This window comes from Gobio gobio (genome assembly GCF_949357685.1).
Source record: "Gobio gobio genome assembly, chromosome: 4".
Taxonomy (NCBI): Eukaryota; Metazoa; Chordata; class Actinopteri; order Cypriniformes; family Gobionidae; genus Gobio; species Gobio gobio.
In genome coordinates this window covers 3,375,948-3,390,947 of record NC_137100.1, presented here as the reverse complement: position 1 = coordinate 3,390,947, position 15,000 = coordinate 3,375,948, and the positions used below count along the sequence as shown (strand labels likewise).

General features: G+C 36.9%; 1 protein-coding gene across 1 annotated transcript in view; it reads left to right on the top strand.

Annotated features, from left to right (window-relative positions):
* LOC307124779 (scavenger receptor cysteine-rich domain-containing group B protein) overlaps window positions 1–15,000 on the top strand; it is a 44,133-nt gene that overhangs the window by 8,309 nt on the left and 20,824 nt on the right. Inside the window, exons 3-6 of the mRNA XM_079814226.1 lie at window positions 2,961–3,005; window positions 5,321–5,359; window positions 10,751–11,053; window positions 14,221–14,286. Of these exons, the coding sequence (XP_079670352.1) occupies window positions 2,961–3,005; window positions 5,321–5,359; window positions 10,751–11,053; window positions 14,221–14,286 (453 nt within the window). The remainder of the gene's footprint in view (window positions 1–2,960; window positions 3,006–5,320; window positions 5,360–10,750; window positions 11,054–14,220; window positions 14,287–15,000) is intronic.

The following is a 15,000-nucleotide window of genomic DNA, read 5'->3' as shown; positions in this document are numbered from 1 at the left end:
GACATCTGAGAGTGTGTGATAGGTGTTTCCTGTACATGACATCAACTCCCACAACATCAGCGCCTTCACACACACCCACAGTGACGCAAACGCCAACAAAGGCGTGAGATAATGTGTGTGTACAGTGTGTGTGCACAGTATGTGTGTGTGCTGTATGTGTACAGTATGTGTGTGTGCTGTATGTGTGTGTACAGTATGTGTGTGTACAGTATGTGTGTGTGCTGTATGTGTGTGTGCTGTATGTGTGTGTGCTGTATGTGTGTGTGCTGTATGTGTGTGTACAGTATGTGTGTGTGCTGTATGTGTGTGTGCTGTATGTGTGTGTACAGTATGTGTGTGTGCTGTATGTGTGTGTGCTGTATGTGTGTGTGCTGTATGTGTGTGTACAGTATGTGTGTGTGCTCTATGTGTGTGTACAGTATGTGTGTGCTGTATGTGTGTGTGCTGTATGTGTGTGTGCTGTATGTGTGTGTACAGTATGTGTGTGTGCTCTATGTGTGTGTGCTGTATGTGTGTTTACAGTATGTGTGTGTGCTGCATGTGTGTGTACAGTATGTGTGTGTGCTGTATGTGTGTGTGCTGTATGTGTGTGTACAGTATGTGTGTGCTGTATGTGTGTGTACAGTATGTGTGTGTGCTGTATGTGTGTGTACAGTATGTGTGTGTGCTGCATGTGTGTGTACAGTATGTGTGTGTGCTGTATGTGTGTGTGCTGTATGTGTGTGTACAGTATGTGTGTGTGCTGTATGTGTGTGTGCTGTATGTGTGTGTGCTGTATGTGTGTGTACAGTATGTGTGTGTGCTGTATGTGTGTGTGCTGTATGTGTGTGTACAGTATGTGTGTGTGCTGTATGTGTGTGTACAGTATGTGTGTTTGCTGTATGTGTGTGTACAGTATGTGTGTGTGCTGTATGTGTGTGTACAGTATGTGTGTGCGCTGTATGTGTGTGTGCTGTATGTGTGTGTGCTGTATGTGTGTGTACAGTATGTGTGTGTGCTGTATGTGTGTGTACAGTATGTGTGTGTGCTGTATGTGTGTGTGCTGTATGTGTGTGTACAGTATGTGTGTGTGCTGTATGTGTGTGTACAGTATGTGTGTGTGCTGTATGTGTGTGTGCTGTATGTGTGTGTGCTGTATGTGTGTGTGCTGTATGTGTGTGTACTGTGTACACTATGTGTGTGTGTCACAGACTTAGATGAGAGTCCAATTCTCACTATGAACTAGTTGCTTATTATCATGCATATTAGGATATTGGCTGTTTATTAGCACTTATAAAGCCCATATTATTAATGCATGACCATATTCTACATCCCTTCATCCTACCAATACCTAAACTTAACAACTACACTCTAAAAAATGCAGGGTTAAAAATAACCCAGGTTGAGTTGAAAAAATGAACAAACCCAGCGATTGGGTTAAATGTTTGGGCAGTTTTATTTATTTTAAAATGACTATATGTCTGGCTTAAAATAAGTCCAAAATAGGTTGGAAATTAAAAATCAGACACATAATTACTAGAGGCAACAATAATAATCAAAAGGTGAACATTTATTAATAAGCAATTTAATAAATGTTTGTTTAAAACTGCTGGATTAGACCACACCCATTCACTGGGTTAAAACAACCCAACCGCTGGATTAAAACAACCCAACCGCTGGGTTAAAACAACCCATTCACTGGGTTAAAACAACCCAACTGCTGGGTTAAAACAACCCATTAACTAGGTTAAAACAACCCAACCGCTGGGTTAAAACAACCCATTAACTAGGTTAAAACAACCCAACCGCTGGGTTAAAACAACCCATTAACTAGGTTAAAACAACCCAACCGCTGGGTTAAAACAATCCAACCGCTGGATTAAAACAACCCATTCACTGGGTTAAAACAACCCAACCGCTGGGTTAAAACAATCCAACCGCTGGATTAAAACAACCCAACCGCTGGATTAAAACAACCCATTAACTGGGTTAAAACAACCCAACCACTGGATTAAAACAACCCATTCACTGAGTTAAAACAATCCAACCGCTGGGTTAAAACAACCCATTCCCTGGGTTAAAACAACCCATTCACTGGGTTAAAACAACCCAACCGCTGGATTAAAACAACCCATTCACTGAGTTAAAACAATCCAACCGCTGGGTTAAAACAACCCATTAACTGGATTAAAACAACCCAACCACTGGATTAAAACAACCCATTCACTGGGTTAAAACAACCCAACCACTGGATTAAAACAACCCATTCACTGGGTTAAAACAACCCAACCACTGGATTAAAACAACCCATTCACTGAGTTAAAACAACCCAACCACTGGATTAAAACAACCCATTCACTGGGTTAAAACAACCCAACCACTGGATTAAAACAACCCATTCACTGGGTTAAAACAACCCAACCACTGGATTAAAACAACCCATTCACTGAGTTAAAACAACCCAACCACTGGGTTAAAACAACCCATTAACTGGGTTAAAACAACCCAACCGCTGGATTAAAACAACCCAACCGCTGGATTAAAACAACCCAACCGCTGGATTAAAACAACCCATTCACTGAGTTAAAACAACCCAACCACTGGGTTAAAACAACCCATTAACTGGGTTAAAACAACCCAACCGCTGGATTAAAACAACCCAACCGCTGGGTTAAAACAACCCAACCCCTAGGTTAAAACAACCCAACCGCTGGGTTAAAACAACTCAACTGCATTTTTAACCCAGCATTTTTTAGAGTGTACCTTACTAACTATTAATAAGCAGTTATTAGGAGTATAGTTAATAGTGAGACCCTATAATCATAAGACCCTATAATCATAAGTGTGAGCAAAGATATAATATATAAAATGTAAATATAAATCCTCTGATTGTGAATTGCTGCTGCTGATGATGATGATGATGATGATGATGATGATAATGTCTGGTTTTTGTTTAATATTGTGATCTTTTCTGTGTGCAGGAGATGTCAAGCCCAAACTCAAACTCAGACGGAGATCAGTTTCCAGTGAGTATCCTCATAAACTGAAGATTGCTCATGACTCTTCAGAAGTACAGTGTGTGTGTGTGTGTGTGTGTGTGTGTGTGTGTGTGTGTGTGTGTGTGTGTGTGTGTGTGTGTGTGTGTGTGTGTGTGTGTGTGTGTGTGTGTGTGTGTGTGTGTGTGTGTGTGTGTGTGTGTGTGTGTGTGTGTGTGTGTGTGTGTGTGTGTGTGTGAACGCGTTATACATTAGAGGGACTAGCGTGTCAATAACATGCGCATTAATAAGTGGAGAAGCCTGTGAATTGACCTAAATGAAGTAATGGAAAAGCCTCTCTTCTGCTCGTCTTTGTGAAGTGCTGGAATCCTACACCAGCGATTCACACTTTAATACAATAGTTTGTATAGACTCGGCATTAACTGTCTCCATACAACTGAACAAACCCTCAGTGTGTGTGTGTGTGTGTGTGTGTGTGTGTGTGGAGCGAAGGGAAGGTCAGCACAGCTCTGAACACAACAAACACAACACGGTAGTCAAGGCAACATGGATAAATGTCATGAATGTTGAGTTATTAATATATGTCGATTGGAACACTTACATTTGATTAGTCATCTAGAAATATTGCACTCATAAATATCATGTCAAATATATAACATTCAATTTGTATGTTTTTTTATGGCTGCATTTGTTTGATCAAAAATACAATAAAAAAAACCTATAATACTGTATAATATGATTATAATTTAATATAACAACAACATATATTTACTGTAAAAGTCTTCAATGTCACTTTTGTTCAATTTAGTCAAGTGTGTCCTTGCTTAATTTTTTTAAAAATTTTATTAAAAAATGTATTTATATGCTTAAATTAATGTATATATAAAGTTAAACATAAAAATGTATTCAAATATGTCAAATATTAGTAAACATAATACAAACTAAATATTAAAATGAAACAAAAATATGAAAAATAAATCAAAATAATACAAATATTAGTAAAAATAATACAAACTAAATATAAAAATGAAACAAAAATATGAAAAATAAATAAAAATTATTTAAAAAATTATAAAAAAATAATACAAACTATATATAAAAAACAAAACAAAAATATCAAAAATAAATTCAAATATTTAACATTTTAATAAAAAATTATAGAAATGAAATATTAAAATTAAACAAAAATATAAAACATGAATTAAAATATTTAAGATATTAGTAAAAATAATACAAATTAAATATTTAAATTAAACAAAATATAAAAAATGAATTAAAATAATTAAAATATTAGTAAAAATAATACAAACTAAATATAAAAATTAAACAAAAAATGAAACATAAATAAAAATGTTTAAGATATTATTAAAAATAATACAAACTAAATATAAAAACGAAACAAAAATATATAAATACACACACACATGTATATATATATATATATATATATATATATATTCATACATTCAATTAATAAAGTTAAATATATCATTATTTCTATAAATAAAAAATAAAATAAATAGATTAAAACAGTATTTTATTATTCTTTCAATCTTTTAAATGTATGTATATATATATATATATATATATATATATATATATATATATATATATATATATATATATATATTTATATGTTAAACAAATAAAAACAAATTCAAATATTTAAAACATTAATAAAATACAAAATAAATATAAAAAAACAAAACAAGAATATAAAAACCATTATATAATTATTATATAATATTATATTTTACTCAAATAAAACAGATTTTATTGTTATTTATATATTTGCTATATTTTATTACACACATACACACACACACCTATATATAATAAAAACATATATAAATCACAATAAAATCTGTTTTCATAATTTTTATTTTATTTTAATAAATATTTTATAATAGAAAAAAAATCAAAAATATGGCACACAATGAATAACAAATATTTGAGATTGCACTATTTATATTTATTCTACACATAACTTTTCTGAAAACGTATTTCGAGTGGCTCATTAATGCAGGTCTAGACTCAAGCAGACAATCTGCAAGAAAACAGAAGAATAACTATTGATCTTTTATTATCAATCTGATCAGTGTGTGATTTATGAGAGGCGTGTTTTATTGTGCCACATATTTCTGTCCGCCTGAATCGCAGCCTGAGCAGAATTCAGTCTTCCAGTTTCACCCGGTCTAAGATTACAGGAAAATAGATGTAGTAGATATAGAGGGCTGGAGCGATGGAGGGCCAAGAACCTCCTTTCAACAAATAATTTGACCACAATCGTTGTTTTCTCTCTCTCTCGCTCTCTCTGACTTTCTCTCCTGTGTTTTCCCCCACAGCCAATACAACAAACGCCCCAGTGACAGCCCAGTCTGGAGGTGAGCGTCTTTCACTCCCTGTGTTTGAGCAAGAACACACCCTTTAAAGAAAAGACCCATCGGGGTCAGCCAGAGAAAAGGTGGATGGAAAACAGATAATTGCCTCCAAAGGACAAAAAAAAAAAAAAACTTCCCCTTGCTCAGTTTACACAATCCCCTTCTCCACCGCTATGCCACGTCCTCTCTCTCTTTTTGGAGTCATATGTCATATTTAGTCTTATTATTGTGCCTTAAGTTGAAGGGGATTAGGGACATTCTTACAGGCTTCATTATATCATTATATTTGAGCAGAGGAGATTTCATGACCGTCCGTCTTTTTTGGATCAGACACCATGGAAACACCATTTTATGGACGTGTAATTCATTGGAATGCTATGTAAATATAAATACATAAATATAATATAAATATATTAAGCTATTTATCGATTTAAGTGAGAACATAACAGAATTTGGACTGATTTGAGCTGAATAATGTTAAAGACTCTAGATAAAGAAAGGCGGTTCACTCCTATTACTCGTGAATGGGCGAATCTGCAACTCGCAAAATGGCGGAATAAGCCCCGCCTTCTAAATGAAAGAGCCAATCGCTGATCGGTGAAGTCATTGCGTCACTGCAGCTGCAGTTAGAAGCTCCGGTTCCCATAGAAACCTGAGACTCGCTCCTCTAGCTTGGCCTCTTCTGGTCTGAATAATCTGCTTTTTTGAACACAAGAAACAACATTTATGGGACAGTTCGTGTCAGATTTTGTTGCTGATTTGAAATATGTTATTTAGTTGGGAGCTCGGCAAGCAGTTTTTGAGATTTCACGATTCCCCCATTTAAATAGATAGGACTTGATACACTCGTACACTCTAAATGCAAACGGTTGGATTGTTTTAACCCAGAGGTTGGGTTGTTTTAATACAGTGAATGGGTTGTTTTAACCCAACAGTTGGATTATTTTAACCCAGTGGTTGGATTGTTTTAACCCAGTGGTTGGATTGTTTTAACCCAACAGTTGGATTGTTTTAACCCAACAGTTGGATTGTTTTAACCCAACAGTTGGATTGTTTTAACCCAACGGTTGGATTATTTTAACCCAGTGGTTGGATTGTTTTAACCCAGTGGTTGGATTGTTTTAACCCAGTGGTTGGATTGTTTTAACCCAACGGTTGAATTGTTTTAACCCAGTGAATGGATTGTTTTAACCCAGTGTTTGGATTGTTTTAACCCAACGGTTGGATTGTTTTAACCCAGTGAATGGATTGTTTTAACCCAACGGTTGGATTGTTTTAACCCAGTGAATGTGTTTTTTTAACCCAACGGTTGAATTGTTTTAACCCAGTGAATGTGTTTTTTTAACCCAACGGTTGGATTGTTTTAACCCAACGGTTGGATTGTTTTAACCCAGCGGTTGGATTGTTTTAACCCAGTGGTTTGATTGTTTTAACCCAGCGGTTGAATTGTTTTAACCCAGTGAATGGATTGTTTTAACTCAATGGTTGGATTGTTTTAACCCAGTGAATGTGTTTTTTTAACCCAACGGTTGGATTGTTTTAACCCAGTGGTTTGATTGTTTTAACCCAGCGGTTGAATTGTTTTAACCCAGTGAATGTGTTTTTTTAACCCAACGGTTGAATTGTTTTAACCCAGTGAATGTGTTTTTTTAACCCAGCGGTTGGATTGTTTTAACCCAGTGGTTGGATTGTTTTAACTCAGGGAATGGGTTGTTTTAACCCAGCCGTTGGATTGTTTTAACCCAGTGAATGTGTTTTTTTAACCCAACGGTTGGATTGTTTTAACCCACCGGTTGAATTGTTTTAACCCAGTGAATGGGTTGTTTTAACCCAGTGAATGGGTTGTTTTAACCCTGTGAATGGGTTGTATTAATCCTGTGAATGGGTTGTTTTAACCCAGCGGGTGGGTTGTTTTAACCCAGTGAATGGGTTGTTTTAACCCAGCGAGTGGGTTGTTTTAACCGAGTGAATGGGTTGTTTTAACCCAGCGAGTGGGTTGTTTTAACCCAGTGAAAGGGTTGTTTTAACCCAGTGAGTGGGTTATTTTAACCCAGTGAAAGGGTTGTTTTAACCCAGCGAGTGAGTTGTTTTAACCCAGTGAATGGGTTGTTTTAACCCAGCGAGTGGGTTGTTTTAACCCAGTGAGTGGGTTATTTTAACCCAGTGAAAGGGTTGTTTTAACCCAGCGAGTGGGTTGTTTTAACCCAGTGAATGGGTTGTTTTAACCCAGCGAGTGGGTTGTTTTAACCCAGTGAATGGGTTGTTTTAACCCAGCGAGTGGGTTGTTTTAACCAAGTGAAAGGGTTGTTTTAACCCAGCGAGTGGGTTGTTTTAACCCAGTGAAAGGGTTGTTTTAACCCAGCGGGTGGGTTGTTTTAACCCAGCGAGTGGGTTGTTTTAACCCAGCGGGTGGGTTGTTTTAACCCAGCGAGTGGGTTGTTTTAACCCAGTGAATGGGTTGTTTTAACCCAGCGGGTGGGTTGTTTTAACCCAGCGAGTGGGTTGTTTTAACCCAGTGAATGGGTTGTTTTAACCCAGCGGGTGGGTTGTTTTAACCCAGCGAGTGGGTTGTTTTAACCCAGTGAATGGGTTGTTTTAACCCAGCGGGTGGGTTGTTTTAACCCAGTGAATGGGTTGTTTTAACCCAGCGAGTGGGTTGTTTTAACCCAGTGAATGGGTTGTTTTAACCCAGCGGGTGGGTTGTTTTAACCCAGCGAGTGGGTTGTTTTAACCCAGTGAATGGGTTGTTTTAACCCAGCGGGTGGGTTGTTTTAACCCAGCGAGTGGGTTGTTTTAACCCAGTGAATGGGTTGTTTTAACCCAGCGGGTGGGTTGTTTTAACCCAGTGAATGGGTTGTTTTAACCCAGCGGGTGGGTTGTTTTAACCCAGCGAGTGGGTTGTTTTAACCCAGTGAATGGGTTGTTTTAACCCAGCGAGTGGGTTGTTTTAACCAAGTGAAAGGGTTGTTTTAACCCAGCGAGTGGGTTGTTTTAACCCAGTGAAAGGGTTGTTTTAACCCAGCGGGTGGGTTGTTTTAACCCAGCGAGTGGGTTGTTTTAACCCAGCGGGTGGGTTGTTTTAACCCAGCGAGTGGGTTGTTTTAACCCAGTGAATGGGTTGTTTTAACCCAGCGGGTGGGTTGTTTTAACCCAGCGAGTGGGTTGTTTTAACCCAGTGAATGGGTTGTTTTAACCCAGCGGGTGGGTTGTTTTAACCCAGCGAGTGGGTTGTTTTAACCCAGTGAATGGGTTGTTTTAACCCAGCGGGTGGGTTGTTTTAACCCAGTGAATGGGTTGTTTTAACCCAGCGGGTGGGTTGTTTTAACCCAGCGAGTGGGTTGTTTTAACCCAGTGAATGGGTTGTTTTAACCCAGCGGGTGGGTTGTTTTAACCCAGCGAGTGGGTTGTTTTAACCCAGTGAATGGGTTGTTTTAACCCAGCGGGTGGGTTGTTTTAACCCAGTGAATGGGTTGTTTTAACCCAGCGGGTGGGTTGTTTTAACCCAGTGAATGGGTTGTTTTAACCCAGCGGGTGGGTTGTTTTAACCCAGCGGGTGGGTTGTTTTAACCCAGCGAGTGGGTTGTTTTAACCCAGTGAATGGGTTGTCTACGTTGCAAATATGGTCTCCGAGTGAACAGACTTTTCCATTGTTTGACGTACACCAGTGGCACGTGCATACACTCTAAAAAAAAAAAAGGTTCTATATTGCACCAAAAATGGTTCTTGGCTCGTAATCATAGGGGAACCTTTTTTAGTGCTATATAGCACCAATTTTGGTGCTTCAGTGGTTCTTCAGCGGTTCTTCAGAGGTTCTTCAGCGGTTCTTCAGAGGTTCTTCACCGGTTCTTTGACTAAGGTGCTATATAGCACCTCTGAAGAACCGCTGAAGAACCACTGAAGCACCAAAATTGGTGCTATATAGCACTAAAAAAGGTTCCTCTATGATTACGAGCCTTTTTTTTTAGAGTGTAAGTTCATCATTCAGTATTCATGATAATGCAACAGTTCACAGAGAATAAAACACATATAAAAAAAAGTATAATCTATTAATCAAATACGCAGTGCCAAATCATTTCCTGAAGTCTTTAATATTTGTGTGTGTATTATTTGTAAAGAACTAAAAAATTAAAAATTGTGTATTATTACAATTCAGGAGAACAGTTTTCTCTTTAAATATGTTTTCAAATGTATTTTATCCATGTGATTCAGTGTCACATGATCCTTCAGAAATCAGTCTAATATGAGGATGATCATGTGACACTGAAGACAGGCGTGATGATGATGAATTCAGCTTCTTCTCACCTCCTGCTCTAACCCAGTGAATGGGTTGTTTTAACCCAGCGGTTGGGTTGTTTTAACCCAGTGAATGGGTTGTTTTAACCCAGCGGTTGGGTTGTTTTAACTCAGTGAATGGGTTGTTTTAACCCTGTGAATGGTTTGTTTTAACCCAGCAGTTGGGTTGTTTTAACCCAGTGAATGGGTTGTTTTAACCCAGCGGTTGGGTTGTTTTAACTCAGTGAATGGGTTGTTTTAACCCTGTGAATGGTTTGTTTTAACCCAGCAGTTGGGTTGTTTTAACCTAGTGAATGGGTTGTTTTAACCCTGTGAATGGGTTGTTTTAACCTAGAAGTTGGGTTGTTTTAACCCAATGATTGGGTTGGTTTAACCCAACCGTTGGATTTTTTTAACCCAGTGAATGGGTTGTTTTAACCCAGCAGTTGGGTTGTTTTAACCCAGTGAATGGGTTGGTTTAACCCAATGGTTGGATTTTTTTGAACCCAGTGAATGGGTTGTTTTAACCCTGTGAATGGGTTGTTTTAACCCAGCGGTTGGGTTGTTTTAACCTAGTGAATGGGTTGTTTTAACCCTGTGAATGGGTTGTTTTAACCTAGAAGTTGGGTTGTTTTAACCCAATGATTGGGTTGGTTTAACCCAACCGTTGGATTTTTTTAACCCAGTGAATGGGTTGTTTTAACCCAGTGAATGGGTTGTTTTAACCCAGCAGTTGGGTTGTTTTAACCCAGTGAATGGGTTGTTTTAACCCTGTGTAACCACTACATTTTTCAACTAAACATCGAAATAAATCTAATTAATAAACTAAATTAACCATATAAACTAAATTACTGATCTAAAGCCCACACTGTCACTGTATAATAATTGAAATGAACTGATGACATCAGTGTTTTCTCCAGAATGGCTATACAGCTGAATAAAATTATGCCGCATTATTTTCCTGTTTAACACTGTAAAGCTGCTTTGAAACAATCTGCATTGTTAAAAGCAATAAATAAATATGATATAAAATATAAATAAAGTTGACTTGACTTGACCCTGAAGACAGGCGTGATGATGATGATGATGAATTCAGCTTCTCACCTGCTCCTCCTCCTCCAGTGCGTCTGATGAACGGCAGGAGCCAGTGCGAGGGCCGCGTGGAGGTGCTCCATAACGGCTCCTGGGGGACCGTGTGTGATGACGACTGGGACATGGTGGACTCGAATGTGGTGTGTCGGCAGCTGGACTGCGGAGTGGCTGTGGCCGTGGGGAGCAGCTCTAAGTTCGGCCAGGGCTCGGGGCCAATCCTGCTGGACAACGTGGACTGCAAAGGAGGAGAGATGGACCTGAGTCAGTGTGGGAATCAGGGATGGGGCGTCCATAACTGCTACCACTATGAAGACGTGGCCGTCACCTGTAGAGGTGCTCATTTACACTCCTTTACTTTCACCACCAGAATGTCTTTTAAGTTGCCAGAATAATAATCGTACGCTGTTTGTTGATTGGCCAGAAGAGAACTGGCACCCCTGGTTTCTCCAGGTTTATTTTTCTCCATTACACTCAAAAAAATGATATTTTATTTAAGCAATTCATCTTGATTTAACACCATTATATTTGGTTTCTGGTTCAAATGTAATTGATTCATGTTAAACTGACTTAAAACCGTTACTCTTTGACATAACTTGATGTTTTCATTTTGAAATAACATGTTTCAATCAAGTAACCCAAAGAAATAAGACTTTCACTTCCCATCATGCTTTGCAAAGGGTCTGAATTCGGAGACTAAATGTTTAAATAAAGTGCAATTTGATGCATTTTTAACAAGATGAGAAAATTGAGATACTTTTTAATGCTTAATGTTTTGTTATGTTGGTATTTAAAAGTGTTATGTTAGTGTTTTTGGAGGTTACCATTGTGGTGAAGTGTAGAGCATGTGCTTGGGCTGAGGACCTACTAATAACTATTAAAGTTGTTTTAATAATAAAAAAACTACTCTGGGCATGCCATGGATGTAACAAAACCATCTTCTGGCTAGCCAATAAAATCTTGTAAAAGGTTTTTGTAAATGCACTCAAAAGCTAATCTTTGAATTCATGTAATTAAATCATGGAAAGGATTTCCATGTGATTAAATGGCTCTTTTTCAGCATTAAGCACTTTTGTTAGGCTAACTTAAATAAATGAGTTGGTCCAAAACATTGCAAATGAGTTGGGCTGACACTATTAAATTAAGCTGTGCCTAACCATAGTAAATAAGCTGAATCAACCTTAATAAATTAAGTTGACCCAACGTAAGTACATTAAATTGGAATAACAGAACTGCATAATGCTGAAATAAAGCAAGTTAATCATGTGGAAATACTTTCCATGATTTTTTTATGTTCATTCAAAGAGTTATTTTTTTGAATGTTGGTCCCAGATGGGGTTTTGGTTTCCTTGCCACTGTTGCCTCTGGCTTGGCGTGCTCAGTTGGGGACACTAAATTATTCTAAATTTTTCAACTAAATATCCAAATAAATCTAATTATTAAACTAAATTAAGCACATAAACTAAATTACTGATCTAAAGCCCACACTGTCACTGTATAATAATTGAAATGAACTGATGACAGAACCGTTTTTCTCCAGAACGGCTATACAGCTGAATAAAATTATGCTGCATTATTTTCCTGTTTAACACTGAAGCTGCTTTGAAACAATCTGCATTGTTAAAAGCGCTATATAAATAAAGTTGACTTGACCTACAGTTTGGCATTTTAACCCTCTGGTGCTCTTCGGTCAGAAAATGTTCTGTTTTAAAATGAAAAATGAAAAATCGCAGCTTTAATCAGAATGATATGGAACTTGGTGACTTTTCTAGCATTAGGTATGTTAACACACACAAAAAATTGAGGGCATGATTCGAGCATGCTAATTGGTCGTAAAAAAAAAAAGTAGCGTTCATTGACCATAGGAAATGAATGGGAAATTGGCAAAAACACAAAAAATCACCAAATATTTGCGCGTACAATCTACAAATCAGCCACAATGCTGAAAAAAAGTACACCGCAGTGAAGGGGTGACACTCTAAAACATATAAAAAATCAGAAAAATATGAAATTTGGTGACTTTTCTAGCATTAGGTATGTAAACACACACATGCTAATTGGTTGTAAAAAAATGACTCCCACTTGTGCTCTTCTGTCAAAAATGACCACCATAGGAAATGAATGGGAAATCTGCAAAAACACAAATTCACAGAAAGAAATCCATATTTCTAACAAAACAAAAAAATCTAAAACTTTTTGAATCTAAAAACTAAAGATTTTTTACATATATATTCAAATGCATCAACAAAAAAAAATCATTAAATGTGTTCAAAACAGAACTAATAATTCCAAAAGAGGGCGCTAATCTGCCTTCAAAAAAAAATATTTATAAATAACCATATTTATAATATATATAATATTATATACATATACATATTTATAATATTCATAAATGACCGACCATAGGAGATGAATGGGAAATCGGCAAAAACACAAAAATTCACCAAATATTTGTGTGTACAATCTACAAATCGGCCAAAATGCTGAAAAAAAGTACACAACAGTAAAGAGGTGACACTCTAAAACATCAAGAGTGTGATATTGACACACACACACACACACACACACTTATATACACACACACACACACACACACACACACACACACACACACACACACACACACACACACACACACACACACACACACACACACACACACACACACACACACACACACACACACACACACACACACACACACACACACCTATGAAAAACTGAGCCTATGAACCACATTTTGAATTTTTTTAAATCACAGCTTCATCGGAAAAATATGAAACTTGGTGACTTTTCTAGCATTAGGTATGTAAACACACAAAAAATTGAGGGCATGATTCGAGCATGCTAATTGGTCGTAAAAAAAATACTTCCACTTGTGCTCTTCAGTCAAAAATGACACCATAGGAAATTAATGGGAAATCAGCAAAAACACAAATTCACAGAAAAAAATCTATATTTCTAACAAACCAAAAAATATCTAAAACTTTATAATAAATAGTCTTTGAGATTTTTTAAATATATATTGAAATCCATCAAAAAAAAATCATTAAATGTGTTCAAAAGAGAACTAGTGAATTCTCAAGCGTCTCCCTTGAGATTACACACATGGTTGCATGATTTCTTAAATAATTCCAAAAGAGGGGCTAATCTGCCTTCAAAAAAAAAAATATTTTGAAGGCCTAGTCTCTATTTTAACCTGAAATACTGTAATAATTAAAAATATAATATTCAATGGCAAAAATAGACCATCATTATTGCATAAATATGAAAAAATACCATCAAATAATCTCAAAATACAAAATTAAAATGAAAAAATATTATTGAAGAAAGATAAATTGCATTGGTTTTACTGGGGTGGAGGAAGTTTAATTTGTAGGTGTCCGGTCACTTATGACCGGGAAGATGACCAATGCAACCCCTAAACCAAGAGCACCAGAGAGTTAATATGTGGTGATGATTATTAATCATGTGGTGATGATTATTAATCATGTTTCTCACAGGCAATAATGTGGTGGATTCTCGAGGTCTGGAGCCGACCACACCGCCCCGTCTGACCTCTGGTTTAAGTAAGTTCAGTTTATGTGAAGCTTTTATTGAAACATCTGTAGTCGAGGACACTCATATCTAGTTCATAGGTTAAATGATGGCAGTAACGAAGCCTTCTGGGAATGTGTTTGGGAATGAAGTGGCATTTTCCCGCTGTGGAATCATCGCTCGAGTTTTTGTTCTTCTGGCAATTTGAGAAAGGCGTTTGTGCCAATCGCCCAATAAAACAATATGAGAAATATCAGCGTGCGTTTGCTTGAAACCGTAGCCGTCCGTGCGCGTCATATTCAATGAGACTAAAATTACCAATAATCCGGCCCACACCCTCTGACTATATGAATTATGAGAGCAAACAGCTCTAGGGTTTCTGTTGGACACTTCGGCCGATTGTTTGTCAATGTTTCAGAGTAAACACTAACATTACAGCAGATCACTCAATACATGCACGGGAATAACCCGGAAAATCACATATTTCATACCGTACATTATTGCATGTAATTTTTTTTGTGATTTTTGAGATAAAAAGCCAAAATTAGGACATAATAAATCGTAATTATGATAAAAAGTTTCAATTATGACATACTAAGTCATAATTTTGAGATAAAAAGCCAAAATTATGACATAAATCGTGATAAAAAAATTAATTATGACATACTAAGTCATAATTTTGAGATAAAAGGCCATAATTGTGACATAATAAATCATAATTATGATGAAAAGTTTCAATGACATAC